General features: G+C 41.4%; 1 protein-coding gene across 2 annotated transcripts; it reads left to right on the forward strand.

Moving 5' to 3' along the window:
- Positions 1-1,517: 1,517 nt before the first annotated feature.
- On the forward strand, positions 1,518-8,241 carry LOC108920033 (B- and T-lymphocyte attenuator-like). Of its 2 annotated transcripts, none has more exons than XM_018728485.2 (6): positions 1,518-1,690; positions 6,259-6,585; positions 6,837-6,881; positions 7,174-7,302; positions 7,614-7,654; positions 7,748-8,241. In XM_018728485.2, the coding sequence occupies exons 1-6, from the start codon at positions 1,612-1,614 to the stop codon at positions 8,144-8,146; spliced, it is 1,020 nt and encodes a 339-aa protein (XP_018584001.1). In that variant the 5' UTR covers positions 1,518-1,611; the 3' UTR covers positions 8,147-8,241. The 2 variants fall into 2 exon arrangements, with proteins under 2 accessions (XP_018584001.1, XP_018584002.1); XM_018728486.2 differs by lacking the exon at positions 1,518-1,690 and adding an exon at positions 2,141-2,575.
- The last annotated feature ends 4,446 nt before the right edge of the window (positions 8,242-12,687 follow it).

The raw sequence follows: 12,687 nt of genomic DNA on the forward strand, positions 1-12,687 counted from the left end.
CGGCCTACTATTGTAAACTAGATTGGTTGTTTTTTAATACAGCACATGTACTGTTTTAGTAACACTGGACAGTTTTGTGTGTGTGTGTCTATCTCCTTGATGTTGTTAAATTGATATATTTAATATACATAAGTTAATATGCTTGCATTTAGCAGGTCATATCACTGAGTGTCAGTAGTAGCAGTACCTTGTCTCACACCCTATACGACCAGGTCAAGCTGTGGACCACAGTGACCCTGCATTAGACAAGCAGTATTGATGATGGATAGATGGATAGATGGATGGATGGTCAGTTATAGTAAATTTACTGGAGTGTCATAATTAGTCTACTTTGCGTTCAGCCATAGGTTCAAGGGCAGATGTGTCCCAGTAATGTCCAACAAAGCCCACAGTTTTCCCCCCATATGTTATATAACTTCTCTGAATACTATTGCTGATAATTTTAGGTCCCCCAGTTCCTGACCAATTGATATTCCTCTAAATTACACTCATTACAGTGTATTTACTGCTGAAAAAGAAATTATTTGTTACAATTCAAATACACATTTAAACAATATATGTTGCAGTTTTATGGGACTTCGAGCTAATTAGTTTTCAATGACTTGTAATAAAAAAAATGTAAATACTATCCACAAATCTTTTTATTCTTTCATTTGCTGTAAGAATTTTGTTGGTCTATAGACTTCCATTTTTTGTTTCATCCTTAATTTGAATCTTGTGTTTTATCATTAATTTCCTTAGTAAAGTAGAAAATATGCCATGTCTGAGATATCAGATTTAAAATTTTCTTTACCTGTGAGAATTTTGATAGCTTCTTCTTTACACATTGTGTTGCTGCTCTGTAGGTAATGCGGCCTTCGTTAAAAGTTTCCAGTCTGCTACGCTGGCAGATTAAACTTTCATATTATCAAATTCTGTGTCCAGAAATCATGAATTTCTTTAAAAAAGAAAAAAAAAAAAAACTATTGTGATTATTATCCTTTAGCCGATACTTTTATTGAAAGGTATTTATCGTTTGCAAATGCATACCTCTAAATCAACAAATCAGCTTCAATTGAGGAAATGTCTTTCTTGCACTTGAACCACCAACCTTTACTGTTACAAATCTGCGTTCTGAAGTACGACCCTATTTGCCAAATCACCTTGCAGTTTATTTTAATAGAGCATTAACCTGCAGCTCTGTATCTGTTTCAAAAGACATTTCAGTAGCTGGTAAAGTTAACAAGAATGAAACTGGCTTTTCCTGTAATAGATTGTTCATGTGACTTTTGAGAATTGCAGAAGCGCAGATTTTTGATGAGGTTTACCATCTGTGAATAACCAAAGTTTCTCAGGTCGGCTCCTTGTTTTGATGCGGATTGCGCGCTGGGAGCAAGACGGGGGGCAAGAGTCGCAGTACAGGTAAAACTCGAAATGAAACCAGGGAGGAGGAGTCTTCTGAGAGGATGAGAAACCACAGATGTGCCACGAGCCGGAGTCAAATTTTAGCTGTTTTATGCTCAAAGTTCGGAGTGCAGACAAGTTCACTGTCGGCGCTGCCTGTCTGACAAACACAGAGACAGATACCAAGCGTGTGGATGCTGCCACGCTCGGAGCAGCATTCTTACAAGCATGACAAGAGCCTGGCTCAACAGGATCTCCTTGACTTTGTCCATCTTGCTGCTGCCGTGTATCCATGGAGATGCTCAGAGTAAGTAAGACAATCAAGCTCTCAGTGAAGCCGGCGCTGGGACGTGGAGTGACAGAGGTAGACGAAGCTACAAAGATGTGAATGACGCTCTAAAAAGTATGAAAACGTGATTTCGAAATGCATCGCAGGTGCGTTCGAAGTGAGTGTGCCGTTCTGTCATTCCATTACAAAGAACTCAATACTCCGATCAGTTGGTCATTGTGTCCATATCGTACATAGCTTGGCCTTGTACTCGAAAACTATAACATAATGCATGCGGTGAAATGGTATTTTGTTGCAGTTTATTAAGGGCGGGAGGGTAGTTTTCCATATGTGGATTTTTGCAGATCTGTTCGGATGACGGCACATATGAAGAGCAACTGTTCTGTGTGTCATTTGTGGTGTAATTGTATCATCGGTTATTTAAAATATTTAATAACGGATGACTCTGCTATATTTCAGGTAGAATAAAATAATTATTGGAGTTCATATTTTTTTCTGAAATAGAAAACACGCCAAGGCCGTGTCTAACAAGGAGTATTTTCTGGCCTGCTCTGTGATAGCTTAAACCTCAAAGGAAGCAGTTTCGCTGCTCTGCTCGTCTGGAGAGCGGAAGTGTGGGTCCAGGTTCGAATGAGAAAATTTACAACGCAGACGCAAAATGTTATGAAATGAGAGAAAAAACGACTTTGCACAATTTGAAAGGGACGCTGATGTTTTTAGCAGTGCAACGGTCTATGTTACACAGGGAACCATGGCAAAACACTTGCTGCAAAGCTGTTTTTAAGCCCACAGGCCATCATAAATGAGTCAGATGGCAAACGTACAGAACAAGAACCATCACCTTGTACCAGTGATGCAGCACCATGGAAAGCAGGTGCCATTTTGGAAGAAATTACAAAAATGGTGTGTGTGTGTGAGTCAGAATTTTTCATTTTAAACAGTTTGTTTTTGTACCGTGAGTCTGGAATAGTATGGAACAAATTTCCCTGGTAAATGCCAATACAGAAAGAAAACCTTAAACATATGTTTTAATTATTTTGTGATAGCAATAAATCGCAATACCTGCACATATAAATCTACAGGATGTTATTTGGTCTTCAAAAGCCTGACTGGACTAATGTTAATTCCTTTTTGGTACAGTCTGGTTCTTGGTAGGTATTACGTACGTTTACTAGTAAATGCAGCAGAAGACTGTTTTTGGAAAAAGTGAAGTTTTTTAAAAAATATGAGTAGGAGTAAGATAACATATAAGATATTTGAGATATGTTTAATGTCCAGGACTGAATCACAGTCATACATAATTTCCTGTTATGTTATCTGATTGTGTTCTTCAGTTTCCCTATTATATCTTTCCAAGTGGTAAGTTCACACAAATAACAGAATGCCATGCAGGCCCAGTGCTCAGAATTGCAAGTTCAAATTGTTGGAGGGATCATAAAAATGTTTCCAGAATTTTAATAAAGTCTCCTAACAACACAATTTCAAAACCTGTAGTTTAGAACATCTATTGGGCAATTAAATAATGTCATGTAATTAGCAAATGTCAAATAATTATATGAATTTAAGTTGTTGGCTTAGGATGTATGTAAATGTTTGTGTACCTTATTAAAAAAAATTGGAGGAGGGTGATCAGGATTAGTCTATCTTGAGTTTTGCGCACCAACTCGAGCGATGAACATCGGTGCATAAAGTGGAAAGAAACAAACTAAGTTTACTTAAGAATCATATGTCTGCAGCTATGTCTATTTTTCTTTATGTAATGCACAAATTTGTATTTTTGCTGAGATGTACGTCGCTTTGGAAAAAAGCATCTGCTAACTGAATAAATGTAAATGTGCTATTTTATTGTAAAAACTATAGTACTGCATATAATTAAACTTGTATTTGTTCTGTCATTCGTTTCATCAAATTCTAGAAATTCCAGTAACCCTAGTTGCTGGGTGTCAAGTAAGAATTTGTGTGCGGCGAGCATTCTGGTGACCAGTACTGTAGGACTACTCTTCAGTTATGGATCTTGAAAATAAGTCATTGTGTTATTTACTTATTTATTTATTTATTCATTTACAGTGGCACAGTGAGTAGTGCTGCTGTCTCACAGCGCCTGGGTGGTGCAAGGAAATGTAGGTTTGATCCCCGCTCATTCTGTGTGGAGTTTGTGTTTTCTCCCCGTGTCTGCGTGGGTTTCCTCCGGGTGCTCTGGTTTCCTCCCACAATCCAAAGACATGCTGTTCAGGTGTGAATGACAGAGAGAGTGTGTTCCACTGATGTATGGATGAGTGACTTACTGTAAGTAGTGTATCTAGCAGTGTAAGTCACTGCGGTGAATAAGGTGTGTGTGGGCTGATAACACTACATAGTATCCATTGTAAGTCGATTTGGAGAAAAGCGTCTGCTAAGTGAATAAATGTGAATTATTTGTTTGTTTGTTGCGTAATAACATTAAAACTTTGCTTGAAAATAAGAGAAGAAAACTTTGCCAATTTTGTAAAGTAAAACTTGTAAAGAGGGGGTTGCAGTGGTGCGGTGGTGCAGCGGGTTTGGCCACGTCCTGCTTTCTGGTGGGTCTGGGGTTCAAGTCCCACTTGGGGTGCCTTGTGACGGATGGTGTCCCATCCTGGATGTGTCCCCTCGCTCTCCCGCCTTACGCCCTGAGTTGCTACGTTAGGCTCTGGTTTGCCGCAACCCTGGTTGGGATAAGCAATATTTGTCTGTGTGCGTGAACTTGTGAAGAAATAAGAGTTGCTACAGGCACTGATGCAGCTTGTTTAAAGAAAAATACCAATCTTGAAAATGGTGCGAGGGAGACGTGGTTGAACCAGACTGAGAATGGGCAGTGCTACATGACAGCATGTGAAATCAGACTTCACAGTTGGTTTTTTCACTGTGTCAGTTGGCCCTTTCCTAACAATACTGTGGTAACATTTAGGTCCGTAACATCCAGACGAAATTCTTGCCACGTCTCCATAGTTCAGACCTTGCTGGAGTACAGGGGCTGTGTGACTGCCCTTGTCTTTGTGCAGTAAACATTTACACTTGTTCACCGCTTGCTACAAAGTGAGTAGAAAATAAAATTATAAAATCATAATATTATTTCTGCTGCCTTAGCCTCACTTGAGATTTGAGATAAAGTGTATTTCTTTAACCATTATACCACCTTCTTCAGCTCATACAAAACACATTACTGTTTCATAACGGTACATTGGTGCTCTATGTCACCTAATCTGTCTCAGTGAACTACGAGATATTTAAGTTCATCCGCATAAGAACATGCCATAAGATGACATGAACACAAAAAGATACTGGAAGAAAGGTGGTTTTTCACTTCTCTAACATAGAGAAGTAGTGAATGCTCATGGAATCAATAATGCACAACACAATGAACTTGCACAGTAACCTTTACACCAACATATACAGTAAAGACATGAGCAAAGATTTATGCACACCACAGATGTACTCATCTAGTTCTCGAGAACAAGCTGAAGGGTGACTTCGTAGCCCGGCAGACCACTGCTTGTGTTCTTGGTGCCACTTTCCCCACACAAATACAGTTTTACACATAACAAAGGTTTCATCCACTACAGCCCAACCAGAGTATCCCTCGCTCTCAAGTTTTTAGCACACTCTTCTCGAAATATCCTTCTTCCACCTTAGATTGGCTTTGGCAGTCAAATAATTCCGAAATGCGTATCCATTTTTCCTTGCACCTCCAGTAGCTGGTGAGGATTTCATGCTTTTGTTCTGAAATGCTTGTTCATAATATCTTTCCCTTTGACTTCCATGTAAGCATCACTTTTGCCACTCTTCCTTGGGAAATATCATCAAGTTTTTAGTGCTGAAGCCTCAGCCAAATGTGGCCCATGATCCAGCTTTTCTCAAAGGCACTCAGGTCTATCCTTACAACCATGGTAGCCAAATGAATAACGGGATGTGCCCGACGTTTTTATTTACGTCCTTAAAAATGGTGGGATGTTCATTGCTTCATCATCTGAAGAACTACACCTTTATATATGACGGTTTAATACATTACAGATACAAATACAATTAAGAACAACACTATTTAGGGCACAGCCTTGTATTTTGAAGATTGTTAATGTAAGTTCTAGGGCTCTGTTGTTGTACCTTCTAGTAAGTCAAGTAACCTGAACTTAGAATACTCACTCACTTCAGTAATTACTTGTCCTGGGCAGGGTCACAGTGGTGCAGAGGCTATCCTGAAACCACTGGCCACAAAGCTGGGGGGGGTGCACCTTGGATGGGATGCCAGTACGTCGCAGGGTAACCACACACCCATTCATACTCACACTGCAGGCAATTTAGCATCACCAATGCCCCTGAACTGTGTGTCTTTGGACTGTGGGAGGGGACTGGAGCAACTAGGGGAAACCCACACAGTTGCAGGGAGAACGTGCAAATTCCACACATACTGAGCCAGACTGAGACTTACCCTGAAACAGCCCCAGACGCGGTGAGGCGGCAGCGCTACCTGCTGTGTCGCTGTGCCACCCACATAAAATACCGAGCTGCATAAATAGGTAAAACTCAACTGAGACTGACAGCAGATGTTTTGTCTTTGTTTGATGTTTCAGCAAAGACCGATGTATGTACAGTCCGAACACCTGTAAGAGCGAGGAATGTTTTTGCACTGGAACCACTGAAAATTCACTGTGAAATACAATTCTGCGAGATGAAATTCAACGTGTCCTGGTGTAAAATCGATGATACAAATGACTGCAGGAATATTGATGAAACACCTCACATCAGAACCCTTCTGAAAACCACTCCAGAGGACATCAATGTGCACCTGTCATACCTACACTTCACTCAGACTTCACGGAGTGATTCTGGTCAATACAGGTGTAAAATTTCAGGGAGCATAACATCGGTGAGCCACTCCATTCATGTCAATGTCACAGGTAAGCAGTCTCCAAAAATTCTTCATGCTCAAGTTCCAAAGCTTTAACAACTTGAGCTTGATAAATGCACCCATTGTATTTTTCTGTGAGATGTACGTTATTTGGAGAAAAGCATCTGTGAAATGAATAAATGTAAATTTAAATGTAAATAAATGTGCTTTACAAAAACAAAACTATTAAAATTGCTATTATACTTTATACACAGTGGGCCATATTCACAAAGTTATTTTTTTATTTTTTTTTTTTCCCAGATGCACCAAGTGACAGGAACATCAGCTCTGCAATTAACACAACAAGTAAAAATTCATTTACTCAGTATCAAGATACAGTTAAGCTTGACGATGCAATTTTTAGAAAATTTTAATATTTATGCTTTTTTAAATAGTGGTATGGTTTCATGTTATTCTTAGTTCTTTGTGACACTAGAAAAGTAGCACAGATGGAAACCTCGTCATCAGATTCAATATTAGTGTTCCTTGCATTATTACGCACACTGGAAGTAAAATTGCACAGAAAATTGGCACCCAGAAATAAGGACACGCTAATCTGACTAAGAAATAGGACAGTCTGTTTTTTTTCTTCTTTCAGATGCTCCTGTCAACGATTTACAGCCAGGACTGCAGGCCAAGCTGCCGTATATTTACTTTTTAGCTGGCATCATAACAATCCTTATCATAGTGATTGGGATCTCTGTATTTATTATGCGAAGATGCGAAGGTCAGTATTCATTTGTACATTGATGTCCGCCGTATTTCCAGAATAGAAGAGAAAACATTGTGTCACAAGGATGGAATATAACACAGTAGAGCTGAAGGTTCCCATGTAAATTGTACTTGTTTTAATGGTGACATCAGAGAAACTGACTGCGCTTTGAGAAGTGTGCCTCTGCACCTGTGACTCTCCGTCTACCGGTGGAATGCACCTTTCGTTGAGATGTTGGAGAAGAGCGCCTGCTAAAAGAATGAGTGTAAACGCAAATAAGTATTAGACAACTAGAAGGAATAGCTGATTTCACATTTCTTTCTCAGGATCGCAGAAAAGAGAAAAAGCTGAAAACTCCCAGAATCAGGTAAAAGTGATTTGCACCCTTCGTTGTCGCTACATAAAATCAGGGTAACACTATCACTAATAAGCGTCTGGTGCGGATTCTCAATTGTTTCAGTTGCGCTTACAGTCCAGCACACCAGAGAATTCCTGCCAAGCCACACTCGGCCCTGAATCCCTCATGCGGCCGAAGAGCGTGTGCGTCCACCCAGCTCCGCACTTGGACCATGCAAGTGGCGTTTATGACAACGTTCCTACGACGACAACGTCCCAGTTGAAGTCCACCAAGGCCTCTGTGAGAGCGCCGCTCACTAGGCGGGAGACACCTAACGTGACGTCCGCCGTGATACTCGCAGAGAGTATCTATGACAACGATGGGGCCGATGAGAAGGGCGAGGAAAGCTGCCTCGTGTACGCCGCTCTCAACCATAAGGCTGTCCGGGAGGGTCACAGCCCCATACACTCCTCCATTTTTGAGGAAGACCTCTCAGAATACGCTCCCATTCGGGTCTCCTGAACCTAGAGCGAGTCCATGGCTCAGGTTGCGAAGAAAGCGATACCTGGGAACTTTGGGTATATACTGTACTCCATGAATCTTTAGCGCATACTACATGTACTGGTGAGGGAAGTCTTCCTCTCGAAATTCCTTTTCATTTCGTTCCTGACTGGACACTTTCTTGGCTATCATTCTCAGGGACTGGTTGCTGAAAGAATGTTTTTTTTGTGGGAAAGCCCTTTCAATCTATCATGATTTGTCATGGGTTTTATTTCTACTGACTGTTATTGCAGTCGTTGCGATAAAGCATTTTACCCAACGCTGTTCACGAAACGCAGTTGAATGTCAGCGGAAAATGTGAAATGTGTTCCTGCCTCATGGTACTCGACCCTCACGGCAGGCATCCGGAGATTCAACGTGAACGTGCCCATTCAGATAAACATAGTTACATATGTCACCTGTGCGGAAGGTGTTTTTCTTTTAGGGAAACACGGGTATGTTCACAGAAACAATAAAGTCTCTAGTCAAACTATGCCAAATGGACACCCAAATTGTGGCTTTCATTTTATTTAGATACTTCAGCATATTGAGCAAAACACACACAGCTATTATGAGCTGAAGGAGCAAACCGTTTAACTGATGAGTGTGAACCACTGTGGAGTGGAAACAGAAGCAGGTGTGAGTTGCTGGGATGGCTAGAGAGCAGCGAAAAGTTGTGTTGTTGAAGCGAGCTGCTTTAAAGTGACACAGAGAGGAGCGAAAGATGGTGAACGGTTTGGAAAGATCATCAACTGGCAGTTTCTCATCTTACACGGTTGAGGCAAGCTGACCAAGAGGCCTACCAAGGGAACGTATTCGGATCCTCTCCCTCCATGCAGCCCAAACAGTCCACGTGTAAAATGCATATTTTTTGTGTGTCGCAGCACAATGATGAGGGAATGTGAATGCCCCAGTACGTATCTGTTCGTATTGTATATTTATAGTGTAGGATTTTATATTTGTTATTTTATTTGTCATTTCTAGGCAGTTAGAAGCTGTTATTCATAGCTTATTGTAGAGTATTTAAGACCTGTGAAGAATTTGTAAGGCCTTTATCTGTAAGTATCAATGCACTTCACTTTAATTAAGTTAAAAAACTAGAATACACACTTCACTGTTGTTTACAGGTTGCTAAACTTAAATTGTATTCATTGTATAATTTCAGAAGGATTTTTTTTTTTTTTTATCTACCTGAGATCATGAAAATACGAAGCAAATATTCCAGGACTATTGCTTGATGAAGACATGGATTGTATATTGTGTTTACATTATTAAATGTGACCCTTAAAAATTCTACAATAACAACTGGTCAGAGTTGTATTTTTCACACTGCATCCTGCATTACTTCAGGTCAAATGTATATCTTTTCTTTGGCATTAATTGCTCTTTGCGCTACATGTTTTCTACTCGCTGCATTGCGTTATTTATTTCCATCATTTATGTCGAAGCCTGATCACGTGCTGACCAAGGCCAGCCTGTCTATTCTGTTTTAGCTGAGCTCAGATTATTCCAGTCCTCTGGAAAATGTAAGACATTCAGTACACATCTACTTAATATCATATTTTCACATTTAGGGTTTATATCCACTAATTGACACAAATTTAATCACTCTACTTTTTGGTGTCACACATGCATTCTCTGAATATTTCTCATGAGCCCATATCCATTCTTACCACCTTTTTTGCTAATTCTGTAGCTTTTCTGGTTACTGCTGTTAATGGGGAAACGCATTTTAACACAAACCATTAGATGAAAGCCGAGATGCACCAGTTTCACAGTTTGCACACCGGTAGGTTTTTGCAGTTTACCTGAGCAATATACAGGATATCCGCAGCAACTCGTTCTCAATGAGAAATACTGAACAGTTTCAGTTGTTATTGCATTAAAAGAAGGTGATGACAGAAATATTAAACTTGGAACCATCTTAATTTTCAAAATATGTTTGTACACATATACTACATTACTATACATAGGTTGATTTAGTTTGAATCACTGCAATGCACTGCACTATGTTCAGAGGGCTATAAATAACATTGTGCTGTACACTGTACTAGGAAGTCTATAAATATCATACTCTGATCCTTAATTTAGCAGCCATTCAATACAGGTATTTAATTTTACTTTAGTAAAATTGATTATGTTGCTTACACTTTAACATTTATACATGCATTTTTTAATCTGTATTATGTATAAAGGTATGTTATATATTTAAATTTATGCAAGAATGGAGTTCCATTAAAGAAAATGAAAGCTTAAGCTGAGTGTCTGGTGTGTTTCACAGGAACAAGTGGTCATATGCTTGGTGGCATGTGACAATGATGACACTGACAGTTTGCGGTGAAAGGAATGGGGGAGTTGGATGGTGATGACAAAGCAATGATAATTGCTGATAATATTACTCATCAGTACAAAAATAAAGCAGTTTATCTCATGAAGCAAATATAGTATAACACAAAATCAACTAAGTGCAGCAAACAGGCAAGAAATCTCAGGAAAAATGGGAGATAATCAGTTGAAGTATCCCCACACCATCATCTGCCCCTGAAATGCACAGTGTCATAGTGACATAAGACATATAAGGTTAAAATAGTTTGGATGAGGGTTTGGCCTGCAGCTGCTCTCTGGTGGGTCTGGGGTTCAAGCCCTGCTTGGGATGCCTTGTGATGGACTGTGTCCCATCCTGGGTGTGTCCCCTCCTCCTCCAGCCTTGTGCCCTGTGTTGCCGAGTTAGGCTCTGGCTCACTGCGACCCTGCTCAGGACAAGCAGTTTCAGTGTGTGTGTGTGTGTGTGTGTGTGTGTGTGTGTGTGTGTGTGTGTGTGTGTAGTTTGGATGAAAAAGAAGTCCCTTAAGAGCTTCTGAGGGTGCCGGCTATTTTGCTTAAGAAATTGACGCGCAGACAGTGCCCCCTGGCGGCCGCATGTAACAGTGTCATGTTTTGACAGAAGCTCGCATTGAAAACTTGAGCCACGAAAAGAAAAGCGCCTCTACAACATTTCACATGCAAAAGTGGGAAGTAGTCGTTGTTACTGAAAAAGGAAACACTCCACTGATATCTTCAGTACAGTTTACATTTATTCGTTTAGCTGACACTTTTCTCAAAGGCAGGTTATAATGAGTCCCTTGTTCACACATTTATTCATTTACCTGAAACTTTTCTCCAAAGTGACACATAGGATTAAAGCCTGCATACTGGGAGTCTAAAGGCAGTAGTTTTAAGGAGTACTCTATCAGCTGCCCCATACAGCCTCTCAGTTCAGGACAAGTACTTTACTCAAATGGAAGGGTAGTACAGTAGGAGGTGGGGTTTGAACCAGGCTCCATCAAGCAGACAGAAGCTGTAACCACCTACTGTCCTTACCATTTCTCACACACACACACACACACCTTCAGAACCACTTGTCCCATATGGGGTCGCGGGGAACCAGAGCCTACCCAGCAACTCAGGGCGTAAGGCTGGAGGGGGAGGGGACACACCCAGGATGGGACACCAGTCCACCGCAAGGCACCCCAAGCAGGACTCGAACCCCAGACCTACCAGAGAGGAGGACCCGGTCCAACCCACTGCGCCACCGCACCTCCCTTTGGTTTTATTATGTGCCGCAAAACATAACATTCCAACAAACTAATAAAAGACTCAGTAATAACGTGTTTGTCACTAGGTCTCACAGCACTGATGGCACGTTTTTCATTAACATGATGATGATACCTTGTTTTCACAACAGCCACTGCTAGTACATGGAGTTCCACCACAAACTGGGAACTAACAGGCGGCACCATGAGTGGAGGATGGGGCTCTGTGTTGTGACTGGTCACTGGGGAACAAAACAGGTATTGAGGCCCCGCCAGCGCGTCTGCTCGCTCACTATGGGTTCAGCAGGCTGTCACTGATGCAGAATGCCAAAGAGGTGGTTGCCATCGTTACCTGAGCTTCCGGTCGCGAGACTGACGCGCACATTATGGTCGGAAAGCACCGAGCGGCCGTGTCGCGGAGTTCGAGCGAAGCTGCGCACATGCAGTAGGGGACTCCAGCTTCTCTTACACCACGTTCCGCTGCTCATTCACAATGGGGGAAAACATGTCTAATCGGAGGGCTCGGCTTCCTAGGCGTGGAGGACAAACAAGAGAGATCACAGTATTTGAGCAGGACGGGGGGGGGGGGGGGGGAGAGTGCTCGGCACGCACGCACACACACAATGTCTACAACCGCTTGTCACGGCAAACCGGAGCCTAATCCGGCAACACAAGGCGCAAGGCTAGAGGAGAGGGTACACACCTAGGATGGGACGCCGGGCACCCCAAGTAGGACTCGAACCCCAGACCCACCCAGTGCTCAGCAGACTTCCTTTAACAAGAACAACCTTTTTCACTTTAAAGTGAATTATTTGCTTTAATAAGCACTAATAAGATGCTATCAGTCCCCATAATAGAGCCAGTGTTATTTCCAGGAAATCACAGATGTAAGGACTTGGGCGAGAGGAGACAGACTGCTTCTCGGCCCTTCCTGTTATTTTGAATACGCCT

Source organism: Scleropages formosus, chromosome 14, assembly GCF_900964775.1.
Source record: "Scleropages formosus chromosome 14, fSclFor1.1, whole genome shotgun sequence".
Classification (NCBI taxonomy): Eukaryota; Metazoa; Chordata; class Actinopteri; order Osteoglossiformes; family Osteoglossidae; genus Scleropages; species Scleropages formosus.